This window comes from Suillus plorans (genome assembly GCF_016647745.1).
Source record: "Suillus plorans strain S12 chromosome Unknown HD556scaffold_14, whole genome shotgun sequence".
In the NCBI taxonomy this organism is placed as follows: Eukaryota; Fungi; Basidiomycota; class Agaricomycetes; order Boletales; family Suillaceae; genus Suillus; species Suillus plorans.
In genome coordinates, this window is record NW_024537398.1 from 332,073 (window position 1) to 348,364 (window position 16,292).

The following is a 16,292-nucleotide window of genomic DNA, read 5'->3' on the forward strand; positions in this document are numbered from 1 at the left end:
CAATTTAACTGCATTTTTGTTTTTGTCCCTTTCCTCGTTCCTATTCATACATTCACACTTGTAACTACTTACATCCGAAGTCAACCATGTCCAAATCAGAACATTCCTACTGGTCGCCATACAAACTTTCGTCGCGGCACAATCATAATCATCTGACATGTTCTGGAGTCCTTTCACCGTCTCTCAATTCGACGAGGTAAGTTTGTTTGTTCTGTATTGTTCTATTTTTCTCACCGGCATTCCAGGTGCAAAGGTCATCACATCTGATGTTTCCCTCCCAACCTTGCCAACAAGATTGTTCTTGCCAATGAGACCACTGTCGTTACTCCTCTTGGCGGTTATCAGTATGTTCCCATTGAGACTGTCGAGCCTGGTAACGACAGGTCCCTTGAGCCATGGACCGACTGTCTGGTGGTCGTCAATGCTTCTTTCAACGTCGCACAGTACGAGGCTTACTCGCCTGTCTTCATGACAGCAACCATGGCTGTTGTATATGGTGTCTAACTTGTATTTGTAAGTATAACTCAGTGTAATCATACACTGTAATCTCAGTGTACCTGTTGCTCGTTACAGCAAGTCACCATCTCTCTACACTTTCGGTGTGCCTGTCCATTTCATTTCATTTCGGACTAGCACTCTTTACACATTTTCTCAGTTTCATACATTTTGGCACACGACCTGTAGATGCATCCCAACCAATTGAACGACAGTCCCAACACTGGAATTTCAACTTCAAGTTGTTTTCCGGAGGTCATCCCACACGCACCATCGATGTACCTCTTGCTCAAGATAAAATTGTGAGTGACTTATCATCCCTCCAATTTTGTTCCATTAAAATACACTGCAGAGACATGGCTAGACATGTGGCACGATCACACTCAGTTCAACTCTCATTTCTCTGCACCTGCGTCTAACTCCTCTCATAATCAATATTCACTGCTGTGACTATCACCCACACACTCGGATCCATCTCTCTGGTAACCATCAATGAGCCCAATGCACATTTATTTTCATTCACAATTAAACCCACCCCCTGAAGTATGCATCATTATCATTATGGTGACCACTGCATCGAAAGTGTTGATAGCCAGGAAGGTGACAATGAGAAATATCAGGATCTTTCTGGATCCTTGATACATCACATGCAACCGAGCGATGATGATGACTTGCACCATGTTTCAGTCAAGTCAATATCACTGAGGTCTCGCAAGTGCAAAGCTCACCCGACAGCATTGCAAATACCACAACATCAATCCAATTCCATACGGTGTAGATAATCCAGCCTGACAAATCCGGTCAGTGATCGTCCTCGGGTAGCACAGTCCAAACAGACTCACATCTGTGGCAGTATAGCATGGCAGTCATTAGTGAACAAAGAAGTTAGCAAAGAACCACACCCACTGCTACAGGGCATCACGGTTAATTGGAGGGGAATAGCAAGTATCTGTGCAGAAGACTCACCGTATCTGTCGATGAGATAGTCGGAACACTGCCTGAATGTCGTTGGTCAGAACAAGCACAGACAGCGAATGTACTGAGGGGACATACTCAGAATGATCAGGCTGGTTATGAGAGATAGACGATTAGCACAACACCGATTGTGTAGCCTTCCAGACATACACAGCGGATAAGATTCCAAGGTAACGCACCTAGGATACTTTCAAGTCAGCACAACATGGCGACTGCGACCAACAAGCTACATACGCCGAGATACATAACTGTCATGACGGACCATCGTTGTCTCTGGAATCAAGTGTATTTTCATGTGTTCCTCTGACACCAGACTCTACTCACCCAGATCAATTCCACCTATAAAGCCGTTCTCAGCGAGATGGCAGCTCCGTTAATAGTAACGACATACCTCTTGTCCGAATGTAAGTGCTGAAAATAATTGTAAGACGTCAGCAGTTTTTTAATGATATCATGCTCACCCCAATCATATATCGCTGCAACAAAGGCGGCGACTGCGAAACAAAAGCCAAGGTTAGATTGTGTCAGCTTCAACATCCGACTGCTCTCCACGAACCTACAAAATAGCTTTGAACACGAAATGCATCGAAGATTGGCCACCAAGTGGGATCATTTGAGATCATGGTCATACTGGTAGAGAATGGGTGTGGGTGAGAGGTGAACTTGGTGGACGTAAGACGATGGCATTCGTGCTAGTTATACTACCATCCGGTACATAGATCAGCAAAACGAGATCAGGAGATGATGACCGTTCCTGCTTTGATTGGTCAAAGTGGATATTTCTGCATGAGCAAAGATAAATCAATCCAGGGGATTATAGTAGATGTTGGTCGTAAAACATCTGAATGACTGAAACACTTGAACTCCGCAAAAGATCAAGCAACATCGAGAACTTTTTGTGATCTTGTCACCTTGTTTCCGATACTATTCTCGAAATGATTTTGCTACACGTGCATCAGTTCATTAATGCAACCAAGTACTACCTTCATCTGTTTGATACATACTGATCATGGTGCGACCATCGGAAAGCCTGTTATCTCATCTCTATTCGCCTCTCCTGCACAAACCCGGGGAGCATAACAGCTCATCCAAGGTCACTCAGCAAATGGACATTGCGTCGGCAAGACGCTGGAACAGGAAAGTCAGCCGTCAAATCGCACGAAGAAGCAAATTTGCATCCTACTCCAGCTACCAATACCTCCCAGCGAGCATATGTCTCGATGTCTCATCTCACCCTTAGGTCTGTCGCTTCATGCGCACCCTCTCGCTCTCTGCCTCGAAAATTGGGCTACCATATCATCTGGATGTCAGAAATGGTGAGCCCAGAATGTTTGGTTTGTATCGTGGGGTTGGTGCGGTGGCACTGCATTTCACCAGAGATGTGAGATTCTGTGATTGATGTATGATGAAGATACAACATCACCCCTGTATCAAAAATCGTTGAGAGAGAAGATGAGAGAAACCGGTGCTCAGATGCACAATGGCTGAAGGCGATAACATTCTGTTGGTACACCATCAGAAAGTTGGTGATTTGAAAAAGTCGAGGGAATAACTCACCGGGTCATACAGCTACCTTGCAATGCACATCAACGCTTATTCCAACAAAAACTGATCCAAAATGTGCCACATTGAATCCATCATGCATTTGATGCCCTCCTGTTGACTCACACATTCGTAGGGTAGCCTGAGTGGGAATGTGGATTGGAACGCCGTCTATATTTCGCATAAACCAGCCACCATAACGATGCCTGGGACTACACCGCAAAAAATAATTGAAAAAAGAAGGGATGCTCACCGTGGATGTAGACTTGCTGTGAACAAGCTGTATTATTTCATCATGTGGCCTTTGTTAGACCTTGAAAAAGTGGGATGTCATGGAACACTGGGAAAGCTGGCGTACCCAGTCGCGGACCGTGCGAATGTCAAACTAGTGGTATAGCTGGTTTATGACGCTAAAGCGGGTATGGGCATTTGGGAACAAGAATATATCAGACGAGTACCCTCAGCGCGAAGTTCAAACTATAGACAGTCGAGAGCTCCGGCTGGTCTGATCGATCTTGACAATCTTGAAGGCGAAGCACGGTATTTGAAATTTGCAGCCACGTGTTCTAAAGTCTAATTGACAATTTGACGTGCTTTTGTTTTCAAATGTTTTATCACTCTCGCGTGCCTGAAATCTTCTGAATGGCCTCTCATACTCACATGTTCTTAGGACAATTCACATACAGCACATTTGAAAGATCATGGAACATTCCCTTCTTCGATACCCCCAAATCTCTTAGAGCACCACCATGACCTGAAGCACTCCCCCATACATGTTCCACATCCGAAAACCTAAATCAAGACCACATCGTCGATGTCATTTTCAAGACATCTTAGCTGCATCCACATAATCGCTTTCCAAGTCCCGCTATGTCCGAGAGGCGGTCTCTGCCACCAGCCAGCTACATCAAGAAATTGGCTCCTTCCTTTCTCAAACTCGCTATCACGTCCACCACCTGAAATCAAGCAAAAGATGCTCGACTCCTGCACTATCATTGATGCTGGTCCCTGCATTTCCGTTCCTAGGTGCGTCACATCAATGAGCTGTGTTATGTTTGTGTGCTGTTAGTACCCTATATTCCTTCAGATTCGCCTGACTCCCCAGAGGCGCTGGGTCTCAGGTACAGAAAGCATTCAAACTCACGCATGACCTTCGTATCACGATGTTTAATAGTACACATGTATCCACTAGTAATGTTTCAGTAACTATCCTAAATACAGTTAATTTTCTGTAAGCCAGTTGGCGCGACTCGGGTGAGAAGACAAGGGTGGACATTAAATGAGACAAAAAGATGAATCGAGGACGGATTTCTGAGTAGCTGAAACTGCGCACTGCCACTCTTGCATGCCCATTTTCCCAAGCAAACATAGCAATGATTGTCATCACTCAAAAACCGGTGGTCGGTGCAAGTGTGGGTGGGCAGCTGGTGCCAGCGGAGATATTCAGGACTTTGATTTAACCATTGTCAGCGCGTATAGCAAACCATTTGACTAAATAATCCGACGAAACTTTGTACATCTCCTTGAAATCTACTTCGGAACACTAATCAATACTTCAACGAAGTGAGATTAAATTAAAGGAAATTCCGCTGCTTCTTGCAGGGGTTAACTCCACCGAGTATCACACACCACTGATAGTCAATATATGCATGCGCTCCTGGAAAGCGATTGAGGTCGTAACAGTTGCTGCGTCGGAATCGGCAACGAGCTTGGCGTAGTATGCCCGAATGCAAAGGATCAGGCGCGGTCCCAACACAAACATCTGCACGACCTCCAAAATCTGAACATACCCAGAAATAATCTCAGCATCCAGAAGATTGTCCTATAGAAATGATAAATTGTAGTAGCGTGCATAGGAAAGTGAAAGATTGACATACCGTAAAGATTGGAGAGAACGCAAGAATGAAATAGAAGCAAGAAACAGTAACAAAGCTACCACGTCCGACCCCGTCAGTGGAAAAAAGGAACAATAATCACAATATGAGTTTACCTCACAAAGTAAACTACATGAGTTTTTATCAACACCATGAAACAGTTCTCGATAATGCCTCCTGCCGAATGTTGTCGCAGTTCATGGAAGTGTTTTACCACAATCCAGACTGCGAGACATAGTGCGAGAACCTCCCACATGGTGGCAAGTATCCAAGTAAGAAGATATAGAAACAAGGTATCTTCCGCATAGTCAATCCGGCACTGATAAGTGCCAGAGAGAATGAGTTCCTCTGGTATCAATGAGTCTCATACACGCTTATTTTCATTCACAATTAAACGCACCCCCTGAAGTATACATCGTTGTCATTACGGCGACCACTGCATCGAAAGTGTTGACAGCCAGAAAGGTGACAGTGAGAAATAGCAGGATTTTCTGGATCCTTGATACATCGCATGCACCCGAGTGATGATGATGACTTGCAGCATGTTTCAATCAAGTCAATATCACAGAGGTCTCGCAAGTGCAAAGCTCACCCGACAGTATCGCAGATACCACAACATACGTCCAATTCCATATAACGTACATAATATAGCCTGACGAATCCAGTCAGCAATCAGCCTCGGGTAGCACATGCTCCAAACACTCACAGCTACGGCAGTATAGCATGGTAGTCATTAATGAACCAGGAAGGCAGTAAAGAACCACAAGGGAAATAGTAATAGGCATCTGTGCAGAAGACTCACTGTATCTGTCAGTGAGATGGTCGGAACATCGACTATATGTCGTTGGTCAGAATAAACACAGACAACAAATGTACTAATGAGACATACTCAGCGTGTTCACCCTGATGATGAGAGATAGACGATTAGCACAACACCGATTGTGTAGCCTTCCGAACATACGCAGCGTATAAGAGTCCAAGGTAACGCGCCTAGGGTACTCTCAAGTCAGCACAACATGGCAACCGCGACAAAAAAGCTACATACACCGAGATACAGAACTGTCATTAGGGACCATCGTTGCCTCTGGAATCAAGTATATTTTTATGTGTGTTCTTCTGACACCAGACTCTACTCACCCAGATGAGCTCCACCTATAAAGCAATTCTCAGTGAGATGGCCGCTCCAGTCATATCATCGACATACCTCTTGTCCAAATGTAAGTGCTGAAAATAATCATAAGACGTCAGCAGTCTTTTAATGTTATCATGCTCACCCCAATCATACATCACTGTAACAAAGGCGGCGACTGCAAAACCACAGCCAAGGTTAGATTGTGGCAGCTTCAACATCCGACTGCTCTTCCCGAACCTTCAAAATAGCTGACCAAACGATATCCATTGATGGCTGACCACCAAGCGGGATCATTTGAGACTATGGTCATATTGGTAGAGAATGGGTGTGGGTGAGAGGCAACCTTAGTGGACGTATTACGATGACATTTATGCTAGATATAGCGCGATGATGTGCTTGGAGTACCGAAATGAGATAAGTATTTTCACATGAAGAAAGATAAACTAAATTTAGGCACTCAACGTAGATGTTGGTCGTCAAGCAGTTGCGAGAGCGGAATACTGGAATATGGTAAGAGATTGAAGTACTTCAAAATACATGCGTACCTCCTTGCTCTCTGCCTCGATTATCGGATTTTTGTCTCATAGGGATGCGAAAAATGGTGACTGCAGAATCTTCGATTTACTTGGCAAAATGGCCAGGTATCGGTTTACACAGCTAGAGACATACTAATTGAGTGCTGTGGTGACATCCTGATCGAGAATCTATGATTGATATCTGTTGAATTCGGATGCAATGCCATCTCTAAATAAAGACAGCGCTGAGAGATGGGAAAAGAAGACTCAGACGCACTGTCATGACTGCATGAGGCCTGATTTGTTGCTCTTCAAACTGTACCAGTTGATATCGTAAAACCTGAGCGACGAGCCTCAATCTCAGGGTACTTGATTGTAACAACAACTCACCTCGGCCACAAAGCTGCCAGGGCACACCCCTCGACGCTAAATCAACTGAAATCCAATGTACAACTTTGTCTAACAATGGCCTCGGTGTGATGTGACCTTGGGAAAAGCTTGCTATCTCAATGACTTTCGATGGGCATCAGTAGTCTCTGCTTCGCATGCCTGAATGTGACGGCACCTCCGAGGCCGCTCGATGAGGTTAGAATGTAAGACAAGGAAGGTCCAAACGAAGCAGACAGAGGACTCACCCATACAACCCCCTCAAGCACGTCTTTCAACGCCCTGCTCCTTCGTTTCCTGAGCATGTGCCACCTTCTCATCTTCTAGCCCTCCACCTCAGTGATTGACTATTCATATAAGGATGTCATTAAATGATAAGTATGGAACTGATACAAGGCGCACCGCACTTGATTTGCATCAATGACACAGCCTGAGGCCTGATTCATGATCCGTAGTTGACGCGCGTAGAATGTAACATCATCCCTAGATTACAAACAGGAATGTGAACGCATAGGGAGAAAGAGATCCAGGTATGGCCCTTATGCCACAGAACATTGGCGAGCTAGCGTAGAAGTTGGATATGAAGTGACTGCCACAATGTCATAGTCAACTCACCTCCAGGCTGCAAATGCACAATCCTCAATGTTCACCATTTAATCCTATGCGCTGCTTTCCCTATTCCACCTAATTTTCCACTCCGGTGATTGGTCGCCGCATGCGTAGTTGTGCATGCCACTTTGGAGTATTGAACAGCATCCTAGTGGGATTCATCGATATGACACGATGGAATTAGCATAGCCCATGTTATCATCAAAATAACACTAATAACTCACCACATTGTACATTCTCATTCCTGTAATACTATGTAGTACTATTAATATTAATTGGCAATGTGGCAAATGTCAGAAGGTAGTGAGTAGGACTTTTAGTTTGCGCTGTTTGATGTACAGCTGTGTTATGATACTGTACAAAACTTCCCACTTGACTCGATATCATTACCTTGCATTCTGCCCCAACTAAGCTTGCGCGTCGGTACAGGCCACGACTCTGGAATGCATTCCCGTGGAAAACGTGAGCTTCCACGCATTCAATAATCCCATCTTCAACTTGCATTTTCGGACTCGACTGTCACCAACACCACCTACTCAGTCCTCCGCAACCACACCCATCACTTTCAAAGCCTACCCATGGCACCCACCAACCTGGTGACTTTTTCATGTTAGTCATGCTCCAATGTTTGTTCTGCTCAGAGCGACTCGTGTCAAATGATTTTGTTTGAAATATTCTATCACTTGTGCATACTGAAATTCTCGTCCAGTCTATTCTTATAACAATTTGCAATACAGCACACTTCAAGTCCACAGCCTGACCTCAAGCAGCAGATACTCGACTCCTGCACTATTACTGGTGCTGGTGCCTGCATGTCCGTTCCTAGGTGCGTCCCTTGTCGCCGTTTTGAGCCACGTCAACAAGTTGTTGTTGTTTTATGTTTCGTGTCCGTTAGCACCCTGGATTCCTTCAAATTCCCCCGACTCCACAAAGGCGCCGAGTCTCGGCTGAAGGATCACGGCCTTCATATCACATCGCTTAATAGGGTACATGTATCCCCCAGTAGTGCTTCAGCAACAATCCCAAACATGTCTATATTTATATCCGCATGTCCATCTTAATTATCCTTGTCGTTCCTTCCACCTCTTTTACCAGGCATCACAGACCTTGGTCACTTCAAATCACGTTGTCGTTAGTTAGGCAAACTCTCTTGTATGTTACGTCTACATTCTGATGGACCAACCATATCATGACTATGTGATATAATCAATCAAATGAAGTAGGCCTTTGGTCCTGCTGAGCTGGACGAAATGTCGACAATTGTAATGTTGTTAAATCCAAATCATGCTGGTCACTTTCACGCAGATCAAACAGCACACGAGATGCAAACATACTATGGAGGACAACTTGTGGTCTGCCACAATGCATCAGTGATTTTATTAGACCACATTAAACGAATTGCCACGCACAAGTCCATCATCTCGCTATAGTATGATATCTTGCCCAAATTAACAAAATTTGTCAAATGAGCGCATACAATATGCAACTTACTGGCACCGCAGACGTGATCACTATATTGGCCACAGAAACGACTGCAACAAGCGCTTCAGCACGGGACATGTTAAATTGAAAAAAGGTCACCACACAGATCATGGCAGTCATATACCGCATTCCGCCCTGGAAGACTACTCTCATCAGACGACTGTTATAATCTCTGTAGTCCTTATATCTCTTGAACACCATCAAAGACAACAGCACTAGGTGAACGGGATTGAAAAGTTGTGCCGCGATGGAATGGACGAGATATCCTTACATAGTTCGTAGGCTATAAGAAAGCCATATTGAATGGCACTGCCCGGATTCACTTGAAAAGTGCAGTTGCTTATGGGGGGAACTTGAAAAGCACATTTGTCGTCTACAACAAGGAAAGAAAATAATGCAAACCCACCTGAAGGGTTTACAGGCACCACTAGTAGGCTACCGACAAAATCTGTGAGACCGACACCACACGCAATGCAAATCTACATTGCGATATCAACAGACGATGAGTGTGAGCATGCATGACCAGACCAACGTACTGCTGCCAAGACCAGTAAGACTGCCAAAGCTTCTTGCTCTGTTTCCAGTACGCATATGTACGAATAATCAGAAGACCTATGAGAGATAGATATAAGGCTCAGAAGACGTCGACACTACAGGAATGGAGCGAACCTTCAGCAGCTACAATACTGATGATATGAATTGCTGTAGTGAAATCAGTGACAAGACGCTGAATGTTCAGGATATCGATCACCATTTGAAGCCCTGCTGAAGTTCGAGCACTGTATTTGTCGTCCTTCAGGTCATACAACAACCACGTAAACAAGACACACTAACATTCTCGTTCGCTCGTGTAGCAAGGATAGCTAATCACTCGTCAATGTCATGTACCAGGAGATACAGGTAGTTGCTCACCGTATGAAGTCATGCCGGCTGCTACAAAGGCCATGTAGCATAAGATTACGAAAAGAACACGAGCGACGTTCCAGCGCCTGTTCCATGTCCATCGAATCTTGTGACATTTGTCAAGAGATGTTCGAACTTGACAAAGAAATGCTCACTTCAGGTTTGAGCATTAAGAAATAGTCAAAAATCTAGGAAGCATAAGAGGGGTTATTGTCCGTGATTTGTATATAGACCTACCAAAACTCCTAGACCGGCCACTGCACATATTCAGGATGACAATGGTGTAAACCCCTGTATGTATGAAGTCCACGTACCATTGCAATACTAGAGCAGTTGCAGTCAATAAACATCATCTGGAAAACAGATTCGGGAATTCTTACCTTCGCCGTCTGAATACCTGTATTCTCGAGGGGTGCGACCATTGCACGCTCGTACTAGATAAGGTTCCAGAATTCGCTCTTATATATTTCCAAGATCTGAATTTGCATGATTTCGGAACTGTGCATTCGCCGTGTCACCGTGCGAGATCAAATTAGACTGCACATGGTGATTCAGTCAAAACCAATAGCAGGTCCTATCCGTGTCGCGAAACTGGCGATGGATTTCCAATGTAGCAAATGCAGAGTACTGGGATTGCCCCATAAGCAGTTGCTCGCTGGCAAAAGGGTGAATTTGAAACTCAGAGAAGAAAACCATGCCATTCGTGTCGAAATGAATATGTTCTGCTCCATTGGTGGTTACAGTTTGATGCAAATGGAAGAACTGCAACGCCCGTACACTATGCGGAACAACTGTGAGCTGATTTCCTACATCAAATGCTAAGCATCATGATCTCTGCGCGGTTCAACTCATGTTTGATCATCATCTTCTGGTGGTCAATGAGCTATAATCCGTCACCCCCTCTGAAAGCTTCCTCGGACCTCGGTGCAAGCCATGTAGGGATGATCTAGATGACAAGGGTCAAGCGTGAGTGTCCATATCGAGTAATTTCACGACCACCTTATTGGTAGTATGTAGGTCACAACGCACAAAATTAGACCACGAGAGTATAATCCATCGAGATTGTATGCCACGATCAACATGGCTTCTTTGCTCGCGTATGTGCATTAGTATGTCGGAAATGCTTGTTGGAGGAGATGATCACTGCGCCAATATGCCACTAGTGTCATGGCACAGATATTCTCCTGAACAGCACCGCGCAGTCCAACATCATGCATTGTGCACTTGATCATCATTTGATTGCGGCACCGGTAGCCCGATGCAAAATTTGAGAACTTGCAAAAAATTAGAGGACAATTTCGGTGGTTGTCTCACAGCGATCCTGTGAGAGATCTGAGAGGCGGACAAAGGGCGCACACAGATTGGACAACGGACGAAGACACGCGCATAATCTGAAGACTCGGAGTAGAAAACAACAAGTAGTCTACACGTGTTCAACGTCAACGTTCAAGGTACTAGTACATACGCGTTTCGCGTAGCTTAGTCATCATTCTATAGGGTGGCTCAAAGTATGTCGCAAATTTCCAAAAGTGGTTGCAATGAGGTATTCTTGAAACAAATTTGCAAGGAATTTAATATATTGCAATAATATGGCAACCAAATTGCAACGTGCCGTACCATTGCAAGGCCCGTTGCAATCTGTTGCAATGCCATTTTAACTACATTTCTATGGCAATTTTAAGTACGACTCTATTATTTAAACCCATTTCAAAGGCCATTTTGCCTTTGAACCTTGAAATGCCTTACAAGGTGTTGAAATCTAAATTAGGAATTTCTGACATAGCCGCCTAACTTCGCCTATGCCTAACTCTGCCTAACCTACAGTGTAAGAAGCTCAAATGCAGTGCCTCTGTACAACCTCAGAAATGCATTACTGCGACTCCATAGACATTTTAGGAAGGAACATGCCCAAAATACACTGTTTTTACCATTTTCAGGTTTTTTGCGGGGATGTTTCAAATTTTTACAAAAAAATCAAACTTATATACAACAAGCTGCCTTCGCTGTGAAGAAGTATAAGTCCCACCAACAAATTGGGGTGACCACCGAAGTCCTCGCATGCATCAGCAATGCTGCGGAGGTGCCAACATCAGGAAATCACCGAGTTCCTTATTTTTCTTTTTGTTCCTTAGATTACTTAAAAAATGGAATTAAGGTGGCTAAGGAAAATAAGGTGGTCAAGGTGGCGAAATGGTTCGAAACTGCTCTAAGTCCAATATTTGTATATGTTTGTTCATGTGACGACTTCGACTTCTGGGATCCTTGACATCTGCAAATTCTGCACTCGTACCACCAACATGATCTCTATCTAACCCCTTACACAGTGTGCCGTTTCAATTCGCGAGACGGACAGAACAATATGGACCTGTGTTCTCGCTCAGCCATAGGATTTTCGTGACTATAGGACGGCATCAGGTCAGCATAAAATGTTTCATTGTCTATCCAGGCATGAAGTAGATCACGTCATAGGCTGCAGTGGATATCATGGAAAAAGAGGGAGCAAATGTTGCCGATTGCCCATGTTCTATTTCGGTGCAAGAGACGTTGGCTGATGGGTTGGGAGTGCTGCTTGAGGGCTCTGGTGAGAGATTTCACTCCTTCATCTATGGAAAAATTACTCCGACTTCACATACAGATCCTGACATGCTGCCACAGGTTACCGCGTTCATGCTCAAGAGTCTCAGGTAGAGACCTGTCAGTCTTGGAGGTACGTCTTATTTGAGTTGTGATGACGCGATAATGAACGACCCACCTTTCACTGACAATGCAGGTTGTGTGTGCAGTGATCTCCGATTTTTTACTTTTGGCTTTGGCCGCTGGTGAGTGGTATCGTTTATCTCTTGACCATTCCTCATGCCTTACTTGAAAATATCAGAGTGTGTCCTGGTCAACATATCATGAATCGGTCGGTCTCCATCACCACAGCTCTTATTCTGCGGGCTTTCCACCTTTCAGAGAATCCTGCAGTGAAGATTGACACATTTGCATTCTCGGACACTGCAAACATAACATCGACTCTGGTAGAACCGCACCACGGCAGCACTACATTATGTGAGTGTGTCGATCCTCATTTGAGCTCGAGATTTTCTCACTGATGCTATATATTTGATAGGACTTGATTGGCTACTTGGTACATGCGCACTTATTCCTCCTTCCCCCTTGAATCATTAATCACATATTGGTTCCTGCTCCCGCTATCATTGCTCATTTTCAGACGTGTTTTTTTTTGGAGATTTTCATAGGGCGCCTTGAACTCATGTATTCACCTTAGTGTACTTAGTCTATGTCTCGAAATAATAGTATTTTTTGATCTCCTTATCTGCCTTAGTTTAAGGAAAAGTGCCTTATTTTAAGGAAAGCACCTTAGTTTAAGGAAATGGATCTCCTTATTCTCCTTATTTTCGAGTGACCTTATCGTGCAAATTAAGGAGAATAAGGAGCAAATAAGGAACTCAGTGATTTCCTGATGAAGCAACCTCCCCGTAGCCTTATAGTGTCATTTCCGGTCATGGGGTGTTGTCCTGGGGGCTCCAGGGGCCGTTTCATCAGGAAAAATACCAAATCATCAGAGTCATAGTGGCAGCTATATAGTGCTACATAGGCGGTGTAGTACTATGTAGGCAACCAGGCTACTATATAGTACTGTCATATCCCATATATTCACGCTTCTCTTCCGGACTTCGGACCCTTAGATCCGGTCCGGTCCGATGCATAGATCCGCGTCCGGTCCGATATTCGATAAGCTTCTTAATTCATTTCCTGTTCATATAATGTTAAACACAGCCTATTCGGTATTTCCTCTTCCCGGTGTCTCGGTTATACTTATTACCGGTATGATTACTGATCCGTTATCCTATGCTTCATTTCCGACTCGTGTTTGATAAGCTTTGCATATGCTTCGTACATAGCCTCGGACCTTTGCTTATTGATCCTTCCGTTATCCTCTTAGTATATAAACCCATGTATATTTTCTGTAGTACTACCTCAGTTCGAATATCATCTTAGTTTGTCCTCTTTCTGTCCTCCGGACTTGAGTCTAATCAACTCTTGTCGATCTCTGAGACTTCGGATCGATTCCGATAGTCTACGTCTCCGCCTCTATCTTCGGATAGTCTATACTCTGTTTGTTTCTAGTCCGGATCCGTCCGGATTAGTCTTATACGTGTTTCCGATATCCGGAAGTCATCCGGATATAACTACGAGACCCGTCCGGACCTTCGGACGCGTTATCGTTAGTCTCTGAAATAAGGGACAGTACTTGGGAAAGGGGCACAGCGTACGAGCTGAGGCCGAAGTCCTTCGGATCCGATCCTATGAGAGTACGACCTTAACAAGTACTACATACCTGGTGTAGCCAGAACTAGGACTATGTAGAGCAACAGTTGGCGGTAGTAGCAACCTGTAGTCATTGTAGTGTAGTAGCAGTAGTAGTAGATCTAGACACTACGAGCAGAAATACAAAAAGTCTCAAGGTCAATAAAAGTATTCAAATAAAAATCATGTGCCATCTCATAGACGTTCGCACTCATCCACCTGGGGTCAACAGACGGACCCAACTTTGGAATAAGGTGACACGGACAAACGATTTTATCTAGATGTATCACGGCTGCATTCTGTTGCAGCTGATGAGTCGAACGTGACACTTGATGCAGGCCACAGGAGGGATCTGGCTCCCGAAGCGGCGTGAACCACTTGACGTAAGCTAGTGGGCCACTCCCAACTTGAAACTGATGAGGCAAGGTGAATATAACACGAACTTGCGCAACTCGCACACCTACAGTATCCATTTCAGTTGCAAGGCCTTGAATAGTAACCATTGCTTACCTTCGAATGTCCGCAAATTCGATGTCCTAACACCATCACTTATCAGTGCCATATCAAATCTAGCGGGGGTCCCATGTTTCTGGCCAGGACCAGGCTGCACTTCAGGTGTCGCTCTAATGCGCAACCACTTTGGTGAGTCACTGGCGCGTGGATCAGGGGGAGTAACTATGACGACTTGTCGATAAACATCAAACTGGTCATGTGGACCGGGGATGATGTTGTTGCATGGTATGTGCTCATGCAGGAAAGATTTGAGGGCAGGGAGAAACATGGTGGTGCCATGTGCGGTGATGAGGTGATCAACAGACTGCCGAGGGTGTGCAGGAGTTTTGGCGAGAATATGGACCACATCAATAGGAAGTGACGGACTTGCATTTGTGGGGGCAGTGCTGCGCAACTCTTCAATCTCGGCGTCTGAGTCTGAATCCAAGTCATATCTGCGGTTGGGATCTGTGTAACTGGACACTGTGGCTGACTGAGAGCGTTCTGACAACCAATCAAGGTAAGAACTACGCAGGAATATGGCTTCTTGCCATTGAAGCCATAAGGCCATTTGCTCCTCGTAGTCATGTTTGTTGCTGGCACGATAGGCGTCTTTGGCAAAATCGGTATGTAAACGTTCGGGAAGCTCAGTGTTGAAACCATCAGTGGAACCAAATGGAGTGATTGACTTAACGAAGTGTGAGATTTGATGGAGTTTAGGAATATTAAAGTGATCATGAACTTCAAGCTCTTGAAGGATGTCCTTGTTGGTGTGAAACACCGCAAGCGCGCTCTCCAGACCATCGAGGGAATCAACAGTGTGCATTCGAAGTTGTGCGTAATATGAAAAGTCTAGAATGGCTCGCGCAACCACTAAGACTCAACTAGCAAATGAAATCAATGATTATGTCAGCAGCATGGCTTACTAAACTTTACCTTGGGACAGCACCAGCAAGCAGACCAACGAAGACGTGTTGCATTTCTTTATGTTCTATACCCGTTGTCTTAATAACCGAGGGTCTTACATAAAGCGTGTAAGAATTTAATGACACCACAATTACACTTGGATAAGACTTCTTGCCAGTCCTCGATTAACACGGTCTACGACTTTTCTAGTTTTCGTGGTAGATAACGTGTGAGTTCTTGGGAGGCTCGCTAAACCAATCAGGTGATCAACTTAGCCGGAGCTTTTATGTGTACCTCCAATTGCTTTATCTAGGATTTGCTACCTAGATTCAGAACTGTGGTCTGAAGTACAAATAACTTTGCCTAGATTGCACGTTCTAGGCACTGAAATGAACTGGGTAGATTTGACCAAGGCACGAGTTGGTCAAATAGGCACGAATAGGAGTAGAGACAAAGGGGTCTCTGTAATATCATGTTGACCAAAGACTGGTTGGTCAAATAGGCACAAATAGCACTGGTGAGACAATGGTCTCAAGAATAATCACGTTGACCAAGGCACGAGTTGGTCAATTAAACAGTAAAACAGGAGAGACAACGGTCTCTAAAATCATGTGGACCAAAGACTGGTTGGTCAAATAAACAGTAATGTAAGCTTCTTATCGTAAG

The 16,292-nt window shown here is 44.5% G+C and overlaps 5 protein-coding genes across 5 annotated transcripts; 1 reads left to right on the forward strand and 4 right to left on the reverse strand.

Moving 5' to 3' along the window:
• Positions 1-157: 157 nt before the first annotated feature.
• Positions 158-504, forward strand: HD556DRAFT_1440487 (uncharacterized protein; the record flags this gene model as incomplete). The annotated part of the gene is made up of 2 exons (XM_041306119.1): positions 158-196; positions 295-504. 2 exons carry the CDS (start codon positions 158-160, stop codon positions 502-504), a joined length of 249 nt encoding a protein of 82 aa, XP_041162961.1.
• Positions 505-1,336: 832 nt separating this feature from the next.
• On the reverse strand, positions 1,337-2,099 carry HD556DRAFT_1463702 (uncharacterized protein; the record flags this gene model as incomplete). The annotated part of the gene is made up of 9 exons (XM_041308300.1): positions 1,337-1,403; positions 1,462-1,493; positions 1,549-1,562; positions 1,621-1,649; positions 1,705-1,743; positions 1,795-1,809; positions 1,862-1,881; positions 1,932-1,964; positions 2,027-2,099. The coding sequence occupies 9 exons, from the start codon at positions 2,097-2,099 to the stop codon at positions 1,365-1,367; spliced, it is 294 nt and encodes a 97-aa protein (XP_041162962.1). The 3' UTR covers positions 1,337-1,364.
• A 2,534-nt stretch (positions 2,100-4,633) lies between these two features.
• HD556DRAFT_1463708 (uncharacterized protein) lies at positions 4,634-6,367 on the reverse strand (the record flags this gene model as incomplete). Its single annotated transcript, XM_041308301.1, has 12 exons — positions 6,256-6,367; positions 6,161-6,193; positions 6,091-6,110; positions 6,024-6,038; positions 5,932-5,970; positions 5,848-5,876; positions 5,776-5,789; positions 5,689-5,720; positions 5,287-5,377; positions 5,003-5,234; positions 4,890-4,944; positions 4,634-4,834 (listed from the first exon to the last, which is right to left on the reverse strand). The coding sequence occupies exons 1-12, from the start codon at positions 6,326-6,328 to the stop codon at positions 4,634-4,636; spliced, it is 834 nt and encodes a 277-aa protein (XP_041162963.1). The 5' UTR covers positions 6,329-6,367.
• Positions 6,368-8,735: 2,368 nt separating this feature from the next.
• Positions 8,736-10,336, reverse strand: HD556DRAFT_1306194 (uncharacterized protein; the record flags this gene model as incomplete). The annotated part of the gene is made up of 14 exons (XM_041299882.1): positions 8,736-8,770; positions 8,864-8,883; positions 8,939-8,967; positions 9,021-9,226; positions 9,283-9,384; positions 9,418-9,490; positions 9,548-9,585; positions 9,681-9,804; positions 9,846-9,874; positions 9,924-10,020; positions 10,070-10,102; positions 10,152-10,171; positions 10,229-10,238; positions 10,295-10,336. 14 exons carry the CDS (start codon positions 10,334-10,336, stop codon positions 8,736-8,738), a joined length of 858 nt encoding a protein of 285 aa, XP_041162964.1.
• Positions 10,337-14,350: 4,014 nt separating this feature from the next.
• On the reverse strand, positions 14,351-15,733 carry HD556DRAFT_1232565 (uncharacterized protein; the record flags this gene model as incomplete). The annotated part of the gene is made up of 3 exons (XM_041297519.1): positions 14,351-14,688; positions 14,739-15,599; positions 15,670-15,733. Coding segments are annotated over 3 exons (1,263 nt in total), but the record flags the coding sequence as incomplete, so codon positions are not given.
• Between the last annotated feature and the right edge of the window lie 559 nt (positions 15,734-16,292).